Here is a 23,266-nt window from a genome sequence, read left to right as displayed (position 1 = left end):
CACGCACACACACACACACACACACACACACACACACACACACACACACGAGTGGCCTTGTTAGCACAGGCTGGGGCTTTCTCTTGCCACACTCTGTGCAGTTACTCGAACTGTTCAGCACTGTGGTTAGAGGCTGAAGTGTGTAATAGAAAGTGCCCAGTAGGAACTCCACAGTCAGTGAAACAGCATCTTATTGCTGACATAGCAAAGCCACCCACACTGTACGATCTGAATCAGAAAAATATGCATTGTGCCATTTTGTTGCAGCAACGATGGTTTCAGCAAACAGCACGAGGGAAAAGAAGAGTTATCTGCTAACACCATCTCTGAATGTTGAAAGCAGTGTTAGATATAAATCAGAATAAATCTGACAATCCCCTGAACACAAGATGTTATGTCTCAAGGGAGACATGCAGCCAAATCAGTCCTGAATAAATCCATAGAAATGAGTCTCGAATATGAATAAAAATGAGTGATTGAGCTATTAGTTACAATTAAATGCTGCTAAAATGTCCTCATGTAGTAAGCTAATTATAGTTGATGAATAATAATAATAATGAAAAAAAAAAAAAGATAATAGAATCAGTTTTGGCAGGCAGGCTTGTGTTCCTCACCTGTATTCCAAGGAGAACCGTGTGAGCTCGGTACCGTTGTAGATCCACTTGAATTCCAGGGGCCAGCTGCCCTCCGCCATGCAGGTTAGGACCAGGCGGTTCCCCTCCAGGTGAACCTGGGTCTGAGGAGGCTCCATCTTAAAATAAGGTGGGACATCGTCTACTGGAAAGAGAGGAAGAAGGAAGGGGAAAAAAGTAAGGGCGATTATAAAAAGACAGGAGGAGATGGGATAAAAGAACATGAAGCAGTGAGAGGGGGTAGTTGGGAAAAAGGGCAGTGATTCAGACATCCTGTGGGCAGCCACACAACACAATTCCAGCAATTCACAGGAAATGAGGACTTCAGAACAAGCTATTTCCATTTTTCTTCGGCACTGATTGGGAACTTGAAGGTCAACAGAGAAGCCTGCCAAAAAGCGTGTGGAATAAGTTGTTACTGCACAAGCAGCTTACTGTTTTTATTTCATTTGAAATGCACTGGCAAAGAGGTAGACGAGCAATTTGTGCAGCAGAGGAAGTGTAAATGAACACTTCCATACCTCTAGATCAGTAAAAGAGGATGGGGAGAGAGAGACAGGGAGGCAGAGGGAGATTGAGAGAGGAGGGAAGGGGGAACAGACAGAAAGCAGATGGAGAAAAATCCAGTTGAGATTGTGCACAACAACAACAAAAAAGATCGCAGGCAAGTAGGAGGAAGAGAGAGGGTGGAACTGGGAAGCCATGGGGGGTGGGGGTGGTAGGGGCTGCTTTAGAAAACACAAAGTTTCCAAGCCTTAAACCCCCTTCTCTGACAGGATGAGTTATGCTCTGTGCCTCCCTTCATTTATCTTTATAGTTCCCTAATGCAGCCAGATTATACAGGCCCCATCCGCAACACTGCACACAGCGAGTGCAGCCCCAGAAAGCCTTTAAGGTGAAGCGCAAGGTCCAGGGCTGAGCTTGGAGACAAAGTGCTTTCATTTGAGCTGATGAAAAAGGCATGATCAGACCTATTGATCTGTCTGCCTCACCAGCCACAGGCGACACTGAGCCGATTGTGCCAGTGTTTGTGGCGGGCTAATTAAAGTCTGTATTAATAGTTGCAGTAAGCCGCCAAGGCCTGGAGCACGCCTGGTTCTTGGTCTACCACACTAGCTGACTCACTCTCTCATGGCTGATTACTGGAGCCTCTCTCTCTCTCCACAATCATGCGCAAGTTTGCACCCAAGATTTATGGTGGTAAATGCAGATGATGGTGTGGTGGAACTGGGTGAATGCGAGGGCAGCCGGCCTTGCTGAGCAAGGAAGGGGATACGGAAAATTGAACCTGATTGAAACTGTAAATAAAAGAATGACTGTGCACCTCTGTGTTTCACACAAGCAGCCATGCGTGCACTGTGTACTTACACACACACACACACACACACACAGCAGATAGCGGGACGCACACATACACACCGGGGCACACAATATCCCTTTGAAAGCTGCAGCTTACTCCCCTATCAATAACCCACAAACACACCACTCATAAAAGGAGGCAAGCAAACAACAGCCATCTCATCGCTTTTCTGTTTTCAAAACCTTACTTTTTCATTTTTGGGCGACAACAATACTCCAGGCAAATCTGTTCTTTCTACCACCTTTGCATGGACTTCTCCAAAAACAAACAGTCAAACCCAACAGGCCCTTGAAACTGATCCCTGTCTGAGCCCAAATGGAGGAGCCATCACTATTTTCCTCCCCAACACTAGCCGCGGCAGAGGTGGCTTTGCTGTAATTCCATCCACTGGTAAATGCATCTGTACTTCACACACACACACACACACACACACACACACACACACACACACACACACACACACACACACACACACACACACACACAAAAAAAAAAAGCACACAAGTACACACACAATCCCAAAACATTCACTTATGCCTGAACTCACGTACACAGTCAACATCCATCCACTTCCAGCTTGGTGGCATCATGCACTTAGCAATGCAGCTATCAACAAGCCACCATTAGAGACCTGCACACACCAAACCCAGACTCACACAGTGATTGTCTCTAAGGCAAGGAACATGCATACTACCAAGTTACCCATGTGAAATTGTGGAACACGGCATTGAGCGCACAGCAATCACCAGTGTGGTTACCTGTTTCCCCCAACATGGCGGCATTTGTGACCAATTTTACATTTACAGCGAAGTGTATATTTTCAGGAACAAATCCAGATAGAGAGAAAAGCCATTGTTTAACATCACATAAACCACGGAAATCTACTTCCATGCTGCTAAACCCAAGATTGTTACACAGATTGCTCCCCATGTAACACAACTGAAGTGCTCTTCTCTTCGAGACTCAGTCAGAACTTAAATGGTCACTGACCGCTGACAGTTCTTACTGCTGAAGGAAGATAGGACCAGTTCCTCTGCACACTGGGCTCTGAGATCTAATGAGTTTCCAACAGAGAACCTCTTGTCTGACCCTCATTCCCCCCTTTCCTCTTCATCACTGTGCTTTTGATCTTCACAGGGAACCTCTGAGGTCAAACGCCGCTGATGCATGTTTCTATCTGTGGTAGACACAGTGTGTTTAAAGTGTGGTTTCCGTGTTTCTTCTGATATTTTTTATATTTTTTTTCTTCGGATACTCATCAGCAACTGCGGATGAGTTCTGAGAGTACAGTCATTCAATCAGTTTGTACGTGTACGTCAGCGTGGGAATGTCTTATTTTGTTCATGCTGATGTGATATTTCTCAGCACAAAGGTCCATACAGTACGTACAGTAGTGGCAGCTCAATGCAATTGCTCTTGTCACTAATATGTCAGCTTGATGCGTTTGCCTCCAATCTAATGCGATCCATAATTTGTCTCAGGTGTCATCTCGTTTTAGAGCACTGTCACTTGCGGGACACGTTTATTTACACACATGCTTGTCGACACAAACACGCAGCAAGTCGATGACTGGACGACATGTGTCCATCTGACTGCGGCTGACTGGCTGCCCTGTGTCAAGGTAAAGCTGACGTCTTCTCTGCTAGAGACGAGGATGGAGGGAGGACGAGACGGAAGAGCGCTGGCCACGAAGAACTGTCGCCTCCTCCATCCCAGTAATGAACAAAGGGAGGGTGGTGGGTTTGGCAGGTGCACAGCAGCGCCTGCTGCAGGCTCCAAATCCAGATGGAAACCTAGAGGGCAGTCCTTCTGGACCAGGCATTCCTGCAGCACTATGAGGACAGATAAAAGCCAACCAAAATGGGTCAGACCCAAAACAGGCATGGGAGCACCAGGAGGGCTTTAATGTGGCTGCAGCTGCCCCCCCAACAGTCAAGCTACACCTCCACAGCCCATTCACCACAGATATAAAAACACCTTATTCTAACCTGACAGCTGAGGTTGAATGGTGGCATGGCTCCAGCCGGGTCCCCTGCTGCATACACAGAATTTTAATGGCTGTGAGACAAAGACCACAGGCGCTGGGGCAGCTTTATAAACCTAGACCCATTGTGCTCACATTACACCATGCTGGCACGCAATCACACAGACCGTGTTCACATTCGACTTTTGTCTTGCATTTTTTTTCCTGCTTGTTTTGTGCCTCAGCTCCTTACCCCTGTTCCCCTCCAACAGCAGGGAGCTCTTCCTGCCCTCTGTTTAATCCTCAGGCACCTGTGTTTGAGCCTTCGTAACCATATCCTAGCTGGCATTTGGCACTACTGTATCACTGAGAGATGCAGCGATAAAAGTGGAGCCCCTGCTTGTCGAAACGTTCAGAGGTCTACTCGCTTGTTATCCTTTCGCCCTCCATCTATTTCTCACTCATTCTACCTCACCTCATTCCCAGACAGACATGCACACGCATACATATGCACATAACTTCCCTGCTCCACCGACCACGTCCCGTCCACCTCGTGGTGCTTCATGTCATGCAGGAAAATTTAGAGCTATCATTTAGCCTCTCCAATTGGACTTTAACGTGCAAGATGGGTCATGGTTAGCCTCACTGATGGGGGTCATGCAGCAGTCATGGCAGTGGCCTTGGTCTAGTAATGGGTTGGTGAAAGGGTGCTGATTGTGGGGTTGGTGGAGGAGGGTTAAAAGCATTCTAAAAGCTGATGAAACACCCCCCCCTATGGATACACACATGCACAACAAGCACACGCACACATTCATACTGAGTTGTCTTCTACGATTCATCTGTTGCTCCACAAGTTGAGATGAAACATTTGGGTCAGAGCATGAAGCTGTTTTAACAAACGCACACCGGCGCCCACCCACCCGGTGAAAACACGGCCCGTCCTGAAGGTCAGGCTCATCTGTCACTCTGTCACAAGTTGCTGTCACCGTGACAACAGGCACCCCACCGATTTACACTCCATCACTTAGGTGAGTCAGAAAACAGGCGGACACCAGGGCGGGGATTAAAAAAGAGAGCGAACAAGAAAAGACAGAGAGGAGGAAGACAGAGTGACGGCGAAACAGATGGTGAGGGAAACGCAGGGCTTAATGACGAAAACAAAGAGAGATGGAGATGTGATGTGGAGGCAGGATGAGGTGAGCTACTGAGAAGGGGGGGAAAAGACGAGAAAAGAGAGAGGGGGTGGGGGTGGGGGGGCTGTCCTCCAACACTAGGCAGCAAGGTGAAGCGACCCATTATAGCCGAAGCCAAACAAGCAAGCCAGGCCTGAAAGACAGGGAGGGTAGATGGAGAGCCTCCATCTACCCTACATTCATTTAGAGAAATGGCCCATGGATCAGCATCTGCATGCTGCATCTGAGGGCCAGTCCATCACAGCTCGATGTCCCCCCCCCCAATTATTTATAGCCTCTAGAACATGTTTGTGCAGCAGTTAGTGCGACTACGCACTGTGCAAGTTCCCTTGGTATCTATGTGTGGCAATATAGACTTCATGGCCCAAGTAACAAGCATTTAAAAGCTCATAGAGTCATGCTCACTGCTCACAGGAGGAGATGAAGTAGAAATATGGATTTTCATGTTAAGCTGTCTAAAATGTTTTTCTTTTTGATGATGCGTCTGCTTTGATGTTGCAGAAAAAGTCCCCAGGTCGCTGCAGATGAAATGCTGCCTGCATCCCAGCTGTGTTTAGCGGATCGCCACGGGTTAATTGATGCGTAATTGATGTGATTAATTGAGGTGTAATGTACCGCGGTGACGTGTCTGGTATCCCACTCGCTATGGGCCCTGTGTGTATGTGTGTGTGTGCGCGTGTGCGTGGGCGTACCTGTGTGTCTATCTGAAGCTACGGCAACACAATTAGAAGCAGTAGCATCCAGCCAACAAATGGAGATTTAATTAGGAGTGAAGACGGAGCGGGAGGCCAGTCAATGGGCAGCAGATTGAATTATCTGGACACACACTCCAGCAGGCAGCGCAGACAAATTCACAGTCGCACGCGCACACACATACGTATGCACATGCACACACACACACACACACACCCTTTCTGTTTGGAATTCTTCCCTGTTTGCCTCGCTGCTCCTCTGAGTGCCTTCCTCTGCCTCTCTGCTATGCTCTGCCTGCCTCACATTATCTTTGTCTTTTTTGTTCTGTACCCATCTTAAGTTTCTCTTCTCTTTTACCCGCCACAATAACAGTTTCCTCTCTGTGTGTCGTGGCAGTCTCTCTTTCTTTGGCGGCCTTGATCTCTCCCAGTACAGTAGTTTTCATACTCTCTCTCTCCCTGCCCTCTCATCAGTTGTCATCTCTCACACACACACACACACACACACTTCTCGCATCCTTTCCTTCCAGCTCTCAGACCAGAATCTTCTCCATCTTATTCTGTGTCTCTGTACCGCTCCTGACTCTCTATTTTCCCCCTTGCCCTGCTCTCCCCATCTCTTTAGCACTCTGTTTCTGCTGTTTCTGAGTCACTAGCAGTATATTGTATGGCACACCATGGGACATGACTGTGATATCCAGGAGCCTCATTAGCAAGTCCAGCTCCTGGCAGAGAACACGGCACGCAGAGGAGCACAGGCACAAGGCCCGGCGTCAATTAATGAGACCTCACACACCCACAGCCACCATTACACGCCCTCTGCAGCATCGAGTCTCTCGTCAGCTCAGCCTTGTCCGATGAACAGCGGGAAACCACAGCCGAACAACTGTAGCTAGATGTAGAAAGTTATGTCTTTAATCACCAAGGGATAGTCACAGCTTTGTAAAAGATAAAAGAGGGATTCTCTTCTGACTTTGTGGCACTCAAATAAGATTTATGTCTTGTAGCAGGGAGCTGTGAGCATATTCTTGGCGCCAACAGATCAATGCATCAACTTAGAAACATAAGCCAGACACTATGGCAATTTCTTACTTTCTAAGGACAAGATATATGAAATTGTTTTTTTTCTTACGGAAAGTGAGGCTTGGAGAGATCTTATTGAGTGGAACACAATGGGAAATGATCCAGCCTTCCCACCCGTTGAAGCGCGTGTGTGACTGACATCACAGTATTATTTCCCAGGTGTGACAGACAGCTTCGACGATTTGGAAGAAGAAGTAAGGTTTTTGTGCGCCAGATCACACACACGTTTCTCTCTGACTTTCTCTCTTTTCTCTTTACACCAGGGAGAAGGGAGACGGTGGTGGTGGGGGGGGGGGGGGGGCGGAAATAGGTACAAATTTTCACTTGATCTTTGAGAGAGCTAATTGACATTGTTTGAAAAAAAAAAGCCAAAAAAAAAAAAAACAGAGAGAAAGCAACACAAAACAGATAAACGACAGTAAATGGAAGAAATAGCAAATGAAAAAAAAAACAACGAGCTGCGACGGGAATAGGAGGCGGGCAGCTTTTCTCAAGGCATGAGAAGGTTGGAAATAGGCCTAAGTGAATTTAGAAAGTAGGGCAAAGACTAATGGAGGAAAATAAACAAACGCGCTGAAATGTGAATTCCACAGGGCCCCGGGTCATTAGAGTTAATACTGCGCGCTATGCCATCTGCTGCGATTGTTTACACTAGCCTGGATAATTAGATCCTAATTAGTGGATGGTATGGTGGGGGAAACATTATTTCACACGCATTGAGATGGATGTGATCAAATGCACCTGCATTGCTGTGCTGCCCGTCCATCCTGGGACCTCTGCGGGCAGCTCCATGTAGACATAACTATCTGACAGGTCTTGATTTAATTGCTTGATGCACCAGACAGACTCTGGATCTCTCTCTTCCACCATTAACATATAGATAGAGTTGTACATTTTTGGAGGAGAGAGTCATCTTTGCTCTTGACATTATGAAAACCTGTCTGCTCCTTGTTCTCCCTTATCCCTCGCACAGTATGTGTGTGTGTGTGTCTCGGTGAAAATGTGCATGAATACGCTCATCTTTGTGTGTTTGTGACTGTGTGTCTTGAAGATATGCACTCTGGAATATTATCAGACAAAATGCATGGATTCAAACTGCCATGTCCCATCCGTGCTTTTCTCCCCAGCCGATGCCTTTGAATCTCTGAATTGGTGAGATACCACTGGCATGCTAATAGTGTTTTGCTAGGTGCGAGGTGTCGGGGCGCCTGCCATTGTAATATATGCATGTGGAATGGCTGGTGATTGTGATTCTTATCAGTGTGGCAGAGTGCATGGGCGCCAAGCAGTGAGTGGCAGGGGCTGGCAGTAAATGCTAATGGCAGAGAGCAGCTGACAGAGAAAAGAATTATTATCTCCCTTCATTACGCTTACACTGCCTGCCTGTCTGTCTCACTTCCTTCCTCTGTGCCAGGGTGTGAACAGCAATCAGTGCTGGCAATGCTTTATTTACCTGTTTTGCAGAAGACAAAAACCTTCCTTGGTGTCAATGCATCATCCGCTCAGGGACTGGGATCTGAGGAGTTTCTCAAACTGACGATACGCCACACAGATTCGATTACACGTGAGCAACGACAGGTCTTCGGCAGGAAATAGTTAGAGATGATAGATGAGTAGAGTTAAAGAGTGCATGGAGGATTCTTTTTTTCTAATTTTGGTGGAGGTCTGGGGTGATGCGTAGCAGGATCATCACCTTTGTGAGCAGGGCAGCCTGCAGGAACACAGAGTCCCGGTTCCTAATTGAGACCTCTGGAGTGTGAGAGCTGACAGAATGGAGCTTGTCACATCACTGCCTCTCTCCACCGCATTACAGCGAGGCCCTCTGACCACTATTTTCTGCCATCATCCATGCTAGAACGCCAAGTCCTGCTCTGTGATTGTGTCATAGCTATCCCATCACCCCCAAATCACTTCCTTCAGACGGAACCTCAAAGGCTCCTACCCAGCATCCAACCAGGCCTCATCTCTGACCTCTGAGGCATCCACACGCAGACAGAAGAGTCGTCTTTGCGTCCCTGTCTCTGAAGTGCACGTGCCCCCCCAAGCAGGAGGAAAGACAGAGGAGGAACGCAGCTTCGTGGCATTGTGTGAAGACAGGCAGCCAGCACTATGCCAGCAGGCAGACAAAGATCTGAACGCCCTGACATTATGCTAATGGAAGCGTTTGGCTGGTTCTTACACGGCTTCACACCACATTGCTCATCTCAATTATCAGTTACAGTAACGGGTGCTGAGTGAGAAGCATGCAACTCGAACAAAGCGGGAAAAATTCTCAGTCAGGGATACTAATTGTTGTGCTCTCTCCACATGATCCTTTAGGATGATTTAGTGCAAGAAACACAACTTGTTAAAATTGGATGTGCATAATAGCATCCTATGTGAATACGATGAAATTATGCATGCTTGAGAATGAAATTAATGAATAATGACTAGACGCTAATTCTGACAGACTGCACCAGAACATTAAAAATATGTATATTTCTCTTCATTATTTGAGTACATAACTTAAGATAACAAAGTGGAAGATCTGTCCTCTTAACCTGATTATATATTTGTTATATACAAGCAAACTCTCAGTGTAATCACCCATCTCCCTCTAAAATGCCATTTAAAATTGTAAAGACTGTGTCATTTTGATGTAAAAACTGCAAGCAAGAAAGCGAAACCGTACCCCTTGATGCTTATCATAACACTGGCACAAACTACAGCTTGGAGCGCTGTGCCAACAATGCTATCTAATACATGAGGCTGATGATGTTTTTCTAATTATATTCTGAAGCTTGCACTCAAGCTAACATTGCTCCCAGTGTTGCTGCAGTGATGTTGGCAGGGTTGTTTTCTTCCATTTAGGTTGTGGGCAAAGATTAAGGAAACTTGCTATTGGGAAAATCCAGGATTCAAACCTTCAACTCTTTGTACCCCAATGAATCCAGTTCATATGCCAGAGAACATGAAGTATGGAAAGCTGTCAAGAAGTTTCGAATTTGCGAAAGTAAAAACCAAAGTTAGCTCTATTTTTGTTGACACGGTCTTATACATATGCAAGAGCTCTTTATATGAAAAAAAAAAAAAAAAAAGAATTACAACCACAGCAATTTTAGTCTTCACACAATGTCATGTATATCCTGGAGGTTATCGTTAGAAATTACATAAATTTAAATAGTAACACTATCTCCCATCAGGTTAATGTATTCAGAGAGCATTTTTTCCCTTGCTGTGTTATTGAAATGTTCCCACCACTGCTCTTTAAAAAAAAAGAAAATCATGTTGGTAATTCTCTGAACTTTCTCCGCCTCGAAGGACCTACAAAGCGGAGGCATTGACTGTTGTTGGCTGCAATCAAACATTGAAATATGTGCAAACGATCAAGCGGATACAGCATAATGTTTCTGGCACCCAAGCAACGGCATGAGTGATTTGAAGGCTTAATGCGGCCCTCCACACCACACAGAGTTATAGCCTGTGATTTGCATCATAAACGTCTGTTAAATTTCCATTTTTGGAAATGCATATCACCAAATGACAACCTGACAGTGAGCCAGATGGGGGAGGTAGGAGTGACACTTTTCACGTTTGTATTTTCCACCCATGATGGGACCTAATTCCATATTACTACATCTATAAGCCGTTCATAAATACACATCAAATAGCATTTTTTTCAAGCCTCATAATCCCTGGATAATCTTCATCTACAATATGAGCAGCACTAAATTGGAGGAAAGATTCGCAAATGAACATATTTACATCAGTCCCATTAGCGAGACACTGAGGAGATAGTGCTCCGAGATCTGCTTCTGCTTTGAAATGCCTGTAGGCACTTAAGAATTTTATTAAAAGCACTTGAACGCTCACCATGCCATGATAAGTAATGTGCTTTAATACACATATAATGCAGTGGATTACAACTCTGGATATTAATAAATCATCTGTTTTATTTATTACTGCTTTTTACCGCAGCGAGTAAATGACATGCGTAATCTCTGTCATGGATTTCAAGGCTTTTTGTGCTTTCCTGCTTATGTATGTGGAAGCGTGTGTGTATGTGTGTGTGTGCGTGCGCAAAAGGCCTGAGTATCACTGCATACTTGTTGACCTTCTGATACAGTAAATTCACATGTTTGTGAGTGTACACTAAGTGTTTACAAGACTCTATACGTGTGAGTGTGCATGTACAATTATTCTACATGTGAATACATGCATGAGTGTGTGTCTCTCTGGCGAGTTGATGTATATCTGAATTCTTCATCAGATTAAAGAGACGTGCATGTACTCCACAGTACCTTAATGACAGACAGATCAAAGCCCATCATGTTCCTGGCTGAGTTGAGCTGAGGGGGATCATTAGCGATGGGTCAACGGGGCATCATTAACCAGCATGCTACCCTTGCAGCGTGTTTACTCTGCTCTGAGTCTCATTGTATGTGTGTGTACGCGTGTGTGCGTGCGTGTACCTGTGCAAGCATGTGTGCACGTGCCTGTGGCGCGATCATCAAATGCATCCATATTGCTCTCTGATCTCTGCACAGTGTGTGGGAGGAACACAGGTCTCTCCTGTGGACCATTTCCCCACAGACAAATGCCGCTCCAGCAGTGAGAGCTAGCCTCATCTATTGTACCTCCTGCCTCCATCAACTCACTTTCCATCTATTACGACCCAACAGGCTGATCTTCATGGCTGAAGCTCATTGTAAAACCCTAGCCTTGCTGATTCAATAGGCTCTGGAGGGTTCTGACAATGACCAATTCACTCGTGACTATTATTCATCACAAAACCTTTCCAGCTCTCCAATAAAATCCACCACCCACCTTTCCTGCTCTGTTTGGTATGCTGTAACAATCCATCATTTCCAAACGCTGTGCTACCAAACGTGCCATGCGCACACAAACACATGCGTATGCACAAACATCACTTTTCTCTTACAACTCCACTGAACAAACTCTTTCTCACCTCAGAAATTGCTATTTTGGTGCAGGGCTATTCCTCCTCTCAGCAGTTTCACATAAATTCTTCCTCCCTTTACAAACATTCCCTCCTGGCTCCCTTCTACCAACCCTTCTCAACCGCAAACTGCTCTTTTCCACTGCCAACTCTCTCTCCCCCTCCCTCTCTCACCTTCTGATGCCACCCATCCACTGCCTCCATGCCTGACTGCTTTGACAGGCCCCAGACTCAAGCGGGGGGGGGGGTTTGATCCCTCCGTCGAGCGGAGCTCTGGCAGTGGGGTCCACTCTCCAACCGCCGGACGCAGAGCCCTGAGCCACCGATTAAAAAGTCATGAAGGCTTTTAGGGGCATGCAGGGCTGCAGTTTCCCCGCTCTTCTGTGGATTGGCTGCCTGAAAATAGTCTTTGTGTTCCTGAGACAACAGTAGAATATGCAGGGGGCGGGGGGGGGGGGGGGTGGCAGTGTTTGAGGAGATGCGGGTTAACAGAGCAGCAGTGCGTAGGCCACCTCGCTCTCCCCTGTGCTCTTAAGCAGCACTCTCCCGGCCGCTTGCTCCCTCAGCTTAGATGTAACACCCACAGTCTATATCCACTGTACATCATTAGCCTCTATATGAGCATTGTGTCCTGGCTTTACGAATGCTGGATGACAGCTCTTTTAAGCAGCACCCTCCTCCTTTTCTTTACACCGTGCTGAGATCAGCTTCGGCTAGTGAGGGTCACATTCAAGGTCAGGCCCTTTCCACCTTGCAGCGAAACACCACTCTGTCATTCTCTCTGCATGGCTTCATACACAGACACACCTGGCAGTAAATAGAGTATCGACGCCTCCTCTGAAGATGAATAAACAGACTAATGAGAATGGCTGTGAGCTAGTATATCATCCACCTGAATAGCTCACTTTCAGAAAGTCACACACAAATCAAGCAGGTGACCATTTGCCTCATAATGGCTGCAAGAACGGGTCGTATACAACAATACACGTGTGAAACAAGACCTTAATGCGGTAAAAAAAAAAAAAAAAAAAGGCACTGGCCTCCAAGCATTAGTTTAGTCTTACCAATGGCAACCATCCATACCATTGTCACGAATAGCAGCCAGCCACTAATGGAATCAATAAAGCCTTGCAAATATTTACAGGACAAGAGAGCCTCAAGGCAATCAATTCCAATCTATAGGACGATGGAAGGTTTCACTGTGACTGTGTTTCAGGTTAGAAAAATCAATAAAGTCAGCTTTGGAAACACAAGGAAAAAAATAAATAACAACCTTATTGCAGCGGCACCCCTCAGTCTTTCACTCATACGCTCTCTCCTTCCTTCCATCATTCTGACCCTTGTGTTGGTTCCTCCTTTTTTCCCCAAGTTTGACATCGACGGCTGCGCCTCCCAGCAGGAATCGGGAACCGCAGGGAGTTCATCCAGAAAGGTAGTGGGAGACAGCTTTTGAAGAAGGGAGAAGCTAGTGGATGTGACAGGCTGTTGAAAGCCTGGGAGATAACAGCATCTGCTTCTGGAAGTCTTAACAGGTAGAAAGGTAAAGTTGCGGGGGGGTGGGCGGGGGAAATGGCGGGGTGAGAGGGCCAGGCAAATCCTCCGGATAATAGGATATAAAAACAATGTTGCTCCCTTTCTGCATACATTCGCATGCAACAAGGAAGGCAGGCTGAGTGACGGAAAGTGAAGCGTAGAGGCAGTGCAGAGAATAAGAAGTAGGGTATATTAAGAACAGATTGCTTCCATTTCTCTCTGGGGGCAGATTTTTTTTATTCACAAGGTTGTAATCCCTAGTTTATGTTCTGTAGTAACTAGCTCGATAAAATACATCAACCCGGCACATAAAAAGTGAATAAAATGAGTATATAAAAGTGTGTCAGGGTGACAGGAAGCTATAGAAGTCAAGACCGCCCAGAGTGACGGCTGATTTATTGATGCCTGGTAGTGCATTGACGAGTTCAGCAACTTCTGATAAATAGGCGATAATGCCAGGCTTTTCTCTGGTAGGCACGCTGTTACCAGGCCTCATGCAGCTCCTCGGTCTCCAGCCTAATGAGCAGGTAGTTGAAGGGAGAGGATGAACAGAGCAGAAAGAGTCTCTCTCTCTCTCTCTGTGATGGCACTTGCTGTGTTTTCGCTCTCTCATGCACAACGTTCCTAGAGAGAACAATCAGACGGAGCTACAGCTTCTGCCAGCGGCTATCAGTGTCTCTTTAACAACTCCACCTTCGCTTTTCGGTAACATACATGTGGGCAAAATCTTAAATAGCCCCACAAAGACCCCTCTGTGGCCGGCTTTAGCATAAACAGCGCATTCTGAGCAGCTTGGGGGCTTTAGTGGCTTCACACGAGCGTACAACAAGTGTGCAGTTAATAGCAGAGCTGCGTGTCACCAAACATATCACAATGCATTGCACCGCCCCAGGGCTTTAAACCTAAGCACCTGGTCGACTGCTTCATCACTTAAAGTGCCCGCCTCAGTGCGTGTGTGTGCGACAGTACAGATAAATCAAGCAGATATGTGCATAAATCAACTCTTCCACGATGGTTTATGTTTTGCTCTCTATGCATCATGCAGATATGAATACTGCATGGTCCACACTACTGAAAAACGACTATATCCTGATCTGAGAGATTTTTCACAGCGTGGCTCAATTAATTGAATTTTTCAACTGAGCTGTGAAATCCATAAAACAGATCAAACTGAAAATGCAACTGACGCGAAGTGTGTGTGTGTGTGTGTGTGTGTGTGTGTGTGTGTGTGTGTGTGTGTGTGTGTGAGAGAGAGAGAGGGAGAGAAAAGAAGAGGGGCAGAGAGAAAGAAAGAGACTGACCGCACAAACTTGAGGGCCCAGTTGGCAAAGCATATGTGGTTCTGACTGCCAACTTGAGAAAAATGTCAATTACTCTCTCAACATCTAAAACTTTTATGAAGCCTTCTAGGCTGTATCAAAGCCTTCCACCTCAGCAGCTCCCTCGAAAATATTTTCTCTCAGAGAAAATCAGCTTTAATTATTGAGAGCGTGGCTTCAAGTTTATTAGTGTTTTTCGGGACTTCCTTCAAATAGCTGTCCAAGGCGCCGTCGTGCATATCAAAATGATCTTATTGATTCTAACCTGCTTTCTCTTTCGCAAACAGACAGACTGTCAAAAGCCTCAGATCTGTTTCCTTCAGTGGAGGGCTTGTGATGCATTACAAAGACAACTGTTTGTAGACACACAGGAAACATGTAATGGCAGCAAACACAGATATGATTCTGGAAGGAAATGGGAAACAGAGAAACAAGAGGGAGATGTGCAGTGCAGAGAGGTTGAAAATATATCAAGATGATGATACTTGTGATCAAAGCATTGAGGAGGCAGGTGTTCTTATTAGCTGACTATGGAGTGGATCAGACCTCCTGGCCCCACCATGAACTGACCCAGCCTCAGACTCCACAGCACAGGGCTGTATATCTTTCCCAGCAGTATGCCAGACAGACAAGGGAAAAGGCAGCCCTGATCTTTCTACTTCCATAAGCAACACTATTTTAATCCCTTCTGGATCAAAGGAGGCAGCGAGCTTTGCCTCCCTTTCATTAGGGAGGAATACAGGGACCGTGTGGAAACCCTCGCTCTTCTCCAGGACTGAACAGCCAGGTTTGATCAATCAATAGCAGTCCACTAGCTCTGGCCTAAGTGCTCCTGCTCTAATCACTCTCCTCTGAAAAATGGAGGGTGAGGTGGTGGGACCAGAAACACACCCGCACAAACCTTCATCAAAACAGTCTTTGGTCTGGGAATGAGTCAAATTATACCGTGCTTTGTTATGTTCTGTTCCAGCAGAAAATTTGCTGCCTGACAAGCACTGCCTCAGTACTTAAGTCCCATCGCTCAAAACATGAAAGTCTGGATGCTGGTGAAAGGACAGAATAGGGATCAGCCAGGCTGACGGAGTGGCTAAGTACAACTGGGCTGCTGTCTGACTTTGCCATTGTTGTTCACTGGTGGAACGTAATCTTCTTAATCACAAGCTAAACCTGCAGAACAATTGACCCATTTTCATATGCAGCGTCTTATCTCTGAATGCGTGCCCATATCTCATTTAGAAGTGTTAGAAATCCCTCTTCAATCTAGGTGATCTGTTCTCACCAACCTGCCTCCACATTCCTCTAATCCACTCTGATCTAATCCAATGCATATCATCCAGGGAATGTCATGTTTATATATTGAGCGCTCGGGTTCTGCTGTGCTGTGATGTTGCAGGTGTGTTTAACACTGCTGGGATCACAGGATGAAAATATGTGTTTTATATTTACAGTTCTGACGTCGAACTCCAGCAAAAGCAAGAGGCGAACGACAATTTGATTTGGAAAAACAGGCTCGTATTCAGGCTAAAAGTCATCACAGCTACTGGTGTCACAATCAGAGATGTAAGCTCACATCTAAAATTGGATTAGCAGGTCCAACCCCTAATAAGAAAAGTCAAGTTGAACTTATTTGTGCAGCGCTTAATCACATTAGTCTCAAAGAGCCACACACCCACATTTTAACACAACAAATGGCTGATTGCTTTTCAGCGTTGCATGAAATCACTCATGATTTTGACAGGTTTTAACCGGAGGGAGTTTGACATATTTTCTGCACATATTGTGCAAGGGAAAAGGCATATGTCTTATGACTTTACAGCATGGGTGAAAACAAGCCACTTGGCTGAATCGCTCTGCTCTGACCAATGTTGAGACATCAAAGGTACTGTGGCATCATTACTGTGCATGTGTGCAAGTGCAAATGAGAAGTCATTTTACCACAAAATTTGCTCCGATGAGGTCAGAGTGAATGTTCAAATCAAACCAAAAACATCCTCCCCGTGTTTGCTGAGGTAACCTGCGTTATGATAGACGACTGGTGAGGAGTTTGCAGAAGGGATTGAACACTGAGGTTTTACAGCAAATATAGCAACTTAGCATTTAGCTCCTCAGTTGATCATCGCCTCTGCAGATATTTCTATCTTGTTCTTGTGTGATTCAACTTAAATCAGTTTTTAGACATGTTTCTGTGACTCAGGGGGTAGAGCAGGTTGTCCACTTATCAAAGGGTTGGTGGTTCGACCCCCCGCTCCTCCAGCCTGCATGTCCTTGGGCAATATGTTGAATCCTAAACTGGTACGTCTGTGTCTGTGTGTGTGTATGTGTGTGTGAATGGGTGAATGTGGCATGTGTTGTAAAGTGCTTTGAGTGGTCGGTAGATGAGAAAAGCATTATATAAATGCAGTCCATTTACCATGCAGTCCATTATGATTAGAAGTGCAGTGATTAATTTGTATTGGTAACTGTATTTTTATCGCTGAAAGTGAGACAGCGATCCCTGTGTCAAAATATGACTGAGCAGTTTGCTACCCTGCATACAAGTTGCTTACGTGTGTGCAAGGCCTGTTTTATATAATCTGTGTGTGTGTGTGTGTGTGTGTGTGTGTGCATGTGTTTATCAGTCTGACAGTCTACCTACATAGCAGAAGAGGGGTGTTACTGAAGGATTACCATCGTGGTGGCAGACTGTCTGCAGCTCAAAAATCAGTCTTTTTCCTTGACTGCATGCCAGTCAGCCTCCCTCTTTTTTCCCACCTCTCCACTCTCCCTTCCTCCATCTCTCTCTCTCTCTCTCTGCATCCCTTCTCTATGAAATGAGAAGGGATGGGCTCTTGTCAGTATGAGCAACGGTGGCATTATTGTCAGCGTGAGCTGTCTATCGTTGCAGTGTGTCAGGCCGGACCCCTCCTGTCGGGCTGTCACCGTGGTGCGGGGATGAGATGTGAAAACTTCGGCGGATTTGTCGAGGGGGAAATAAAGCATGGCACCCGACTGATCTGACACCCTTATCTTCATGGTATCAGTCCCCTCACACAGACAAGTCAGGCAACTGGATCAAATATAAGTAACGCACAAAAAAATCAATATAAAGTACATCAAAGGCTGCACATCTACCAGTCCTTATGAAATTAATATGACATAAGCAGCTGATGCCAGGCCTGGGCAGTATCAAAATGAGAGAAAGCCTGCATCGAGAGCTCTGACCTACATGAAACAGTTTCACTGAAGTTAAACAGCAGACTGGACAGCCCAAGAATGGACGTCTCTCCTCTTCTCCATCTCTCCCCCTCACTTCCACACAAGTTTGGAAATTTGAAATCATCCCCGCCAGGAAAAAAACTGACATCTGGAAGCCATATTCTTATCTACGAAAAGTGGTATAAAGCACAAAATTGCACATCTCATTTGTGATTTCTTTTGAAGATGTCTGCTTACAATTCTGAATGTCTTCTCTGGAGCATACATGAAGCCACCTAGTGAATAACAAGCCTTTTTTTCAATTTTTTTCCCAGGATGCCAGAGCTCAGGGAGGAAGTGTGGCGTAGAGAGGAGTGAAGCTACCAGCTGCTGACCTTTACTAGCATCACACAACAGCAGGGAGTGCCTTGGTTCACCTGACTCACATCTTGAAAACAGCTAATCAAAAGGTCTCTAATGGGTTACCACCTGTGAGGAGCTGTGTGTGCGTTTGTGCACTGGGTAAGTATGTGTGGACGTGTGTGTGTGTGTGTGTGTGTGCATAATTTTGGTGTACATATGCTCATATAATGTTTTGATTATATCATTACAAGTCAACAAGGAAAAGAAAATTACCTCTTTGACCCACTACAAAGTGGACGTGGGCTGTGCGGCGAAGGCCCTCAAAGTGGGTGTGAGTCAGTGAAATGTAATAAGTCAAATCCGAGTTTCATGCTCATCCTTTAATTTGCAGTAACCACACGACCGTTCCAACCACTGCTGCATTTCAACACCACAACCACACCTTAAAAAAAGGTCAGATGAGGTCATGGTCTGGCCACCGTTGACTACATTCCTCTGTTAAGGCAGATTTAAAGCTTTTCTTTCACTATGGGGAGCCAGCTTCATATTTATGGGATTAAACTAGCTATACTGCAAGAGTCTGTAGAAGAACTATTGTTCTAAAGCGCATGAATTGACCTGTCATTCAATTGCTGAATATCAAAATGAAATTGTTTCTGTTTCCACATTCGCTGTTAAATGTGTTAGTTGTGTTTCTGATTCAGGGGTGAGCTCTCCCTCAAGGTGTATTTATGCTGAAAGCTGGAGAAGAAAGTACTGCTTGAGAAGAAAGCGCAATTACACCAAATAAATCCCCTTTCCCACAACCTAACCCACTTCTGAGAACAATCTCGCCCTTTTCCCCGGCAAAGGAATTCAACCCACCTCGTGACTCTTTGAGCAAACCTCCCCGAAATCCCTCATAATCAGCACCGCTCCTTGACAGACTCTGTCTCCACGGCTGCTAAGGCTGCCCTGATAAAGGTGTGCCTTGCGTCAATAAGACGGGGTAACACTCTTAGATATCCACTTATTGATCAGATCAATAGCGGCCAAAGAAGCCGGGTGTCTCTCACTCTTTGGCCTGTGTGCGAGGAAATGTAGCAAAAGCGGAGAGAGAGGGAGGGCTGAGGTAAAGTGGATGGCGAGAGGAAGAGGGGAAGTGAAAAGATCTCACTTGTGATAAAACCCCTTGATCAAGCCAGGGAGGGAGTTTGGATGAGGGCTGGTGGAGGCGGAGGAGGGAAGCGGGGTAAAATGGGTGAGGGTGGTGAGAGGGAGTGGCTTGGCTGCTATTATAGCTCCCGGAGAATAGGAACTCAATCAGCAGCCAGGCGAGAGGCCCATTGTGCTGCGGTGTAATGGGAACTGTGAGATTTTATTAAGAGAGAGCAATTGCATGTGCTCCTCATCAGGGTTTCCATTGTAGCACTGGTGGTCACAATGACGTCTGGGGAAGATAGAAACAAGGTATTTACTGTCTCACATTCGGAAGAATAGACAGCTCCCAGAAATAGGGTTCCACTTTGACGTTAGGGGCTCTGTTGCCTATAATTGTCATGGCATCCTCTTGTTCGATCTCTTTCCTTCCCCATTCCTCTCACTCCATTATTCCTTCAGCTCTTTGCCTTTCTGAGTTACTCTCTTTCCTCTCTTTCTCCAGCTATTTCATTTCTTTGCCCTTTCATTTTCCCGACTCCCTTCGTCTGGCACTGTGGCGGAACTGCGCTGCAGAAAGTCAACCTTAGCAAGTTTTGTCTTTTCCAGTGACTGCATGCATAGCAAGGCTGCACTGTGGCTATTTAGAGGAGACAAGTGGAGGGAGTGGAGAGAGAGAGACGTGGGAGGACAGCGCTGTGAGAAGGTGTTTCAGCTTGACTAGTGATGGACCCAGCCTTGTCTGTTTGATGCTGTCAGAGTTGGGTTCTCCAGCACACAGACCATAAATACATCAGGGAACTGTTCATTCATTTTCCCCACGGTCAGAACAAATAACTATAGGTAATGGGGATGTTGTTGATTGCTCTGTGTTTGTGTACAACATCATGGGAGGAAAAGAATAGATTTTCTGTCTGTGTAGGTTAAATTACAACTCCCTCACTATTAAGATTCGAGAGGCTCCCATTAACTATATGTTGGACTTTACTGCAGAAAAACGCTTGTATTCTCTTAAAGCACTATATTGGTTGTTTTGTGCAGTTTTAGTTTACTAACTACCCATAAACTGGGATTTACATCATTTAAATGTTTGAATTGTTTTTAGCAACCTACTCACAAACCTTGGAGACAAAAGTATTTCTGAATGCTTTTTGAACGACTGAATGTTTTCAACACAGGGCGCTTTTAATACAGTGTGCAAAGCAGGCAAGAAAATTTGACAAAGGCTGAAATGAAACCAGCGTCTGCCTGGAGCATAAGAAATCGACAGTCATCTGAAATATGCAACAAGTCCTCCGACTTGAAAGACAACACACATCATGCACAACTGCCCTTCAGAGCGACACAGACATTCAATACATGCGCCGATGAATCTTTAGCAACAAACCTTCACAAACACTGAATCAGTTGCTTTTATCAGCGGAGCTCCACTTACTGGTGACTGAGAGCGCCGCTGTCAGCCTTGATTCACAGTACAGTACTGCCTCTTTAAAAGCACATTAAAAGGCCGTGAAAGCCACGCAAACAATCACAATATGATAACTCAATTGTAAATAATAGGCTGCTTAATTATTAACCGTATGCACGGTGCTTCTATAGGCTAGCTGTGTGCTGAACTGAACGTGACTGCTTGGACCAGCAACAGACTGAACGTTCTGCTGAACTGAAGTCAGTCTGAATCAGCACTGAGCATCAGGTCATATGCACTCAAACTGAGGTACATTCGAACACTGACGCAACAGCTCAGAAAAATATTGAAAAACCTTGATTGATAGTACCTTGACAGACACTTTATTGATCCTGAGGGAAATACAGGCATCCAGTGGCTTGCTTGACACATTCAAAACACCAGTACAAACAAGTATATAAGAATAGAAACAGAAATAAAAACACAGCAGTGAAGTGATAACCAAGACACCTGAACCACTACAGAGAGCTGTCAATATAACAGAGCATGTGGTAATGGAGGTGGTGCCAAGTGTGGAAGGTGATTAAAAAGTGAAAACAAGAATAATGATTTTTAATATGAAATGCAAATTGAAGATAAACAAATACAAATGCAGATTGTGCTAAGGCTAATAAAGTGATTACTGTGCGTAATAGAATAAGATAAAACAGTGCATGAATGATGATTACTGTGGAAATTGAAAAAAGTAAATTGAATCAGCACAATGATTTGTGATTTCAAGACGCTCCTATCTGCAGGTTGACATAATTTGTCAGTCCCTACCGAACGCTGTCGGAAATATAGTTCTGCTCTATTGCCTGGTTATGGTTTGGCCATGTTTAGGCACAAAACTGAGGTGAGGGCTCAGGAAAGATCATGGTTTGGGTTGAAATAAGTATAGTCAAGGTTGGAAAAATATTTAGGTTTTGGTTAAAATGACTGTGGTTACAATAAAGCTACTAGGTTAAAATTAGGGAAGGACTGCTGTCATGGTAAAACAAAATGAAACTAATAATAATAATAATAATTTGCTGTCTGTAGGAAACAGGAAGTGAACAGTGGTTTCCAATTCCCTCCCTATGTTTTTCTTCACCTGACTCCCTCCTCCACGAATGATGGACAAGAGTCCCAATTACTGTTTGTCACGTCAGTTTGGTGCATTTGCAGAAATGAATGCTGCTGTTCGTCTGGGGAGGACAGCATTACAAAAACATAAAACAAAACAAAAACAAAAAACACTGCTGTGGTCCTTTAAAATGGTAGTTTATAAAGCATATTTTCAGTGGGCTGTTTTCTCTCAGTTAAGGAACAAATGTCATTGTCTGTGAAATCGCTTCTAAAATACAGTAATGTGAGTTAATTATAGACGTCAAGTTGAATTGTAGATTGCTGCAATTATCCAATCCAACTGGCAAATGTATTCCCTTTTTTAGGAAAGAGCTGATTCTAAAAGTACTTTGTAAGATGTACTTTGACTGTGAGATGATTTTCTATTGAATTATGAGCCACTATCATCACTCTCTGTCCTGATCTGGCTCTGTCCTAATGAATCCAAACCTGCTCCTCTCTGGTCCCAGCCACTACTGCCTCTCCATCACGGCCAATCTGATAAAGGGATGAGAGAGGATATCATGTGTTCCTCACACAAATCCTGCCTGTAATCCGTACATTGTTGTTGTTCTACTTCTCTCACTGTAATCTCCTTGCAAGTCCATTCTGTCCCCCTCAATCCACCAAATATAGAATATCAAACATTCCGGTCGGCCACTATTTGGGAGAGACAAAGGAAGACAAAGGAGACGGTTAACTGAAAACTTAAGGAAGCACTTGGTTTTCTGTGAGAACGGGTGTCTGACAGTGATGGTATGTGGCATAATACCGCCACACATGCTGGCCATCTGATAATGAGGCAGGGCAGAAGAGGGTGGGGGGTAAGATTACATCCACCAACTGGGACGGGGACCAGCACATGCCATATGTGGTCCAGTCCCTCGTAATCTCATTTTGACCACAGCGCACTTAAAGTAAAAGACATCTGAGGAGTGGAGGGCAGATTGAGGGATGGAAAGATGTGTTTGAAATAAACGGATGACACGGTGCTCAGGACGAATGTTACTCGATCAACAGATTAATTCTCTACCTTAAGTCCATCAACGCGGTGGGAAATCCTGAACAAAGCTCTGCCAAATGTTGTTTTCTCCACTTTTTTCCACCCCTTCCCCCCAGAGCTGGCTTGATCTTACCAGTGCCACGTTCATTGTGTTTATTTCACTGTATGCCACGCTCCATCTGCTCAGTTCTGGCAATGTAAAGTGATTGCTGTCGCACATAATATCTCCGATGCGGCTGGATATTTGTCGCAAGCGTGCCCCCAGAATGAGCCACCCGAAGCGTAGGTAAAGTTGCATGCACACATACGCGCAGGTAACAC

At 45.3% G+C, this 23,266-nt stretch overlaps 1 protein-coding gene across 2 annotated transcripts in view; it reads right to left on the bottom strand.

Annotated features, from left to right (window-relative positions):
• The window catches only part of sdk2a (sidekick cell adhesion molecule 2a), an 81,697-nt gene that overhangs the window by 35,811 nt on the left and 22,620 nt on the right, over positions 1-23,266 (bottom strand). For both annotated transcript variants that reach the window (XM_070981815.1, XM_070981816.1), the window contains exon 2: positions 615-774. In XM_070981815.1, coding sequence (XP_070837916.1) covers positions 615-774 — 160 coding nt within the window. The remainder of the gene's footprint in view (positions 1-614; positions 775-23,266) is intronic.

Source organism: Chaetodon trifascialis, chromosome 15 (genome assembly GCF_039877785.1).
Source record: "Chaetodon trifascialis isolate fChaTrf1 chromosome 15, fChaTrf1.hap1, whole genome shotgun sequence".
Taxonomy (NCBI): Eukaryota; Metazoa; Chordata; class Actinopteri; order Chaetodontiformes; family Chaetodontidae; genus Chaetodon; species Chaetodon trifascialis.
This window is presented reverse-complemented; position numbering and strand designations above follow the sequence as displayed.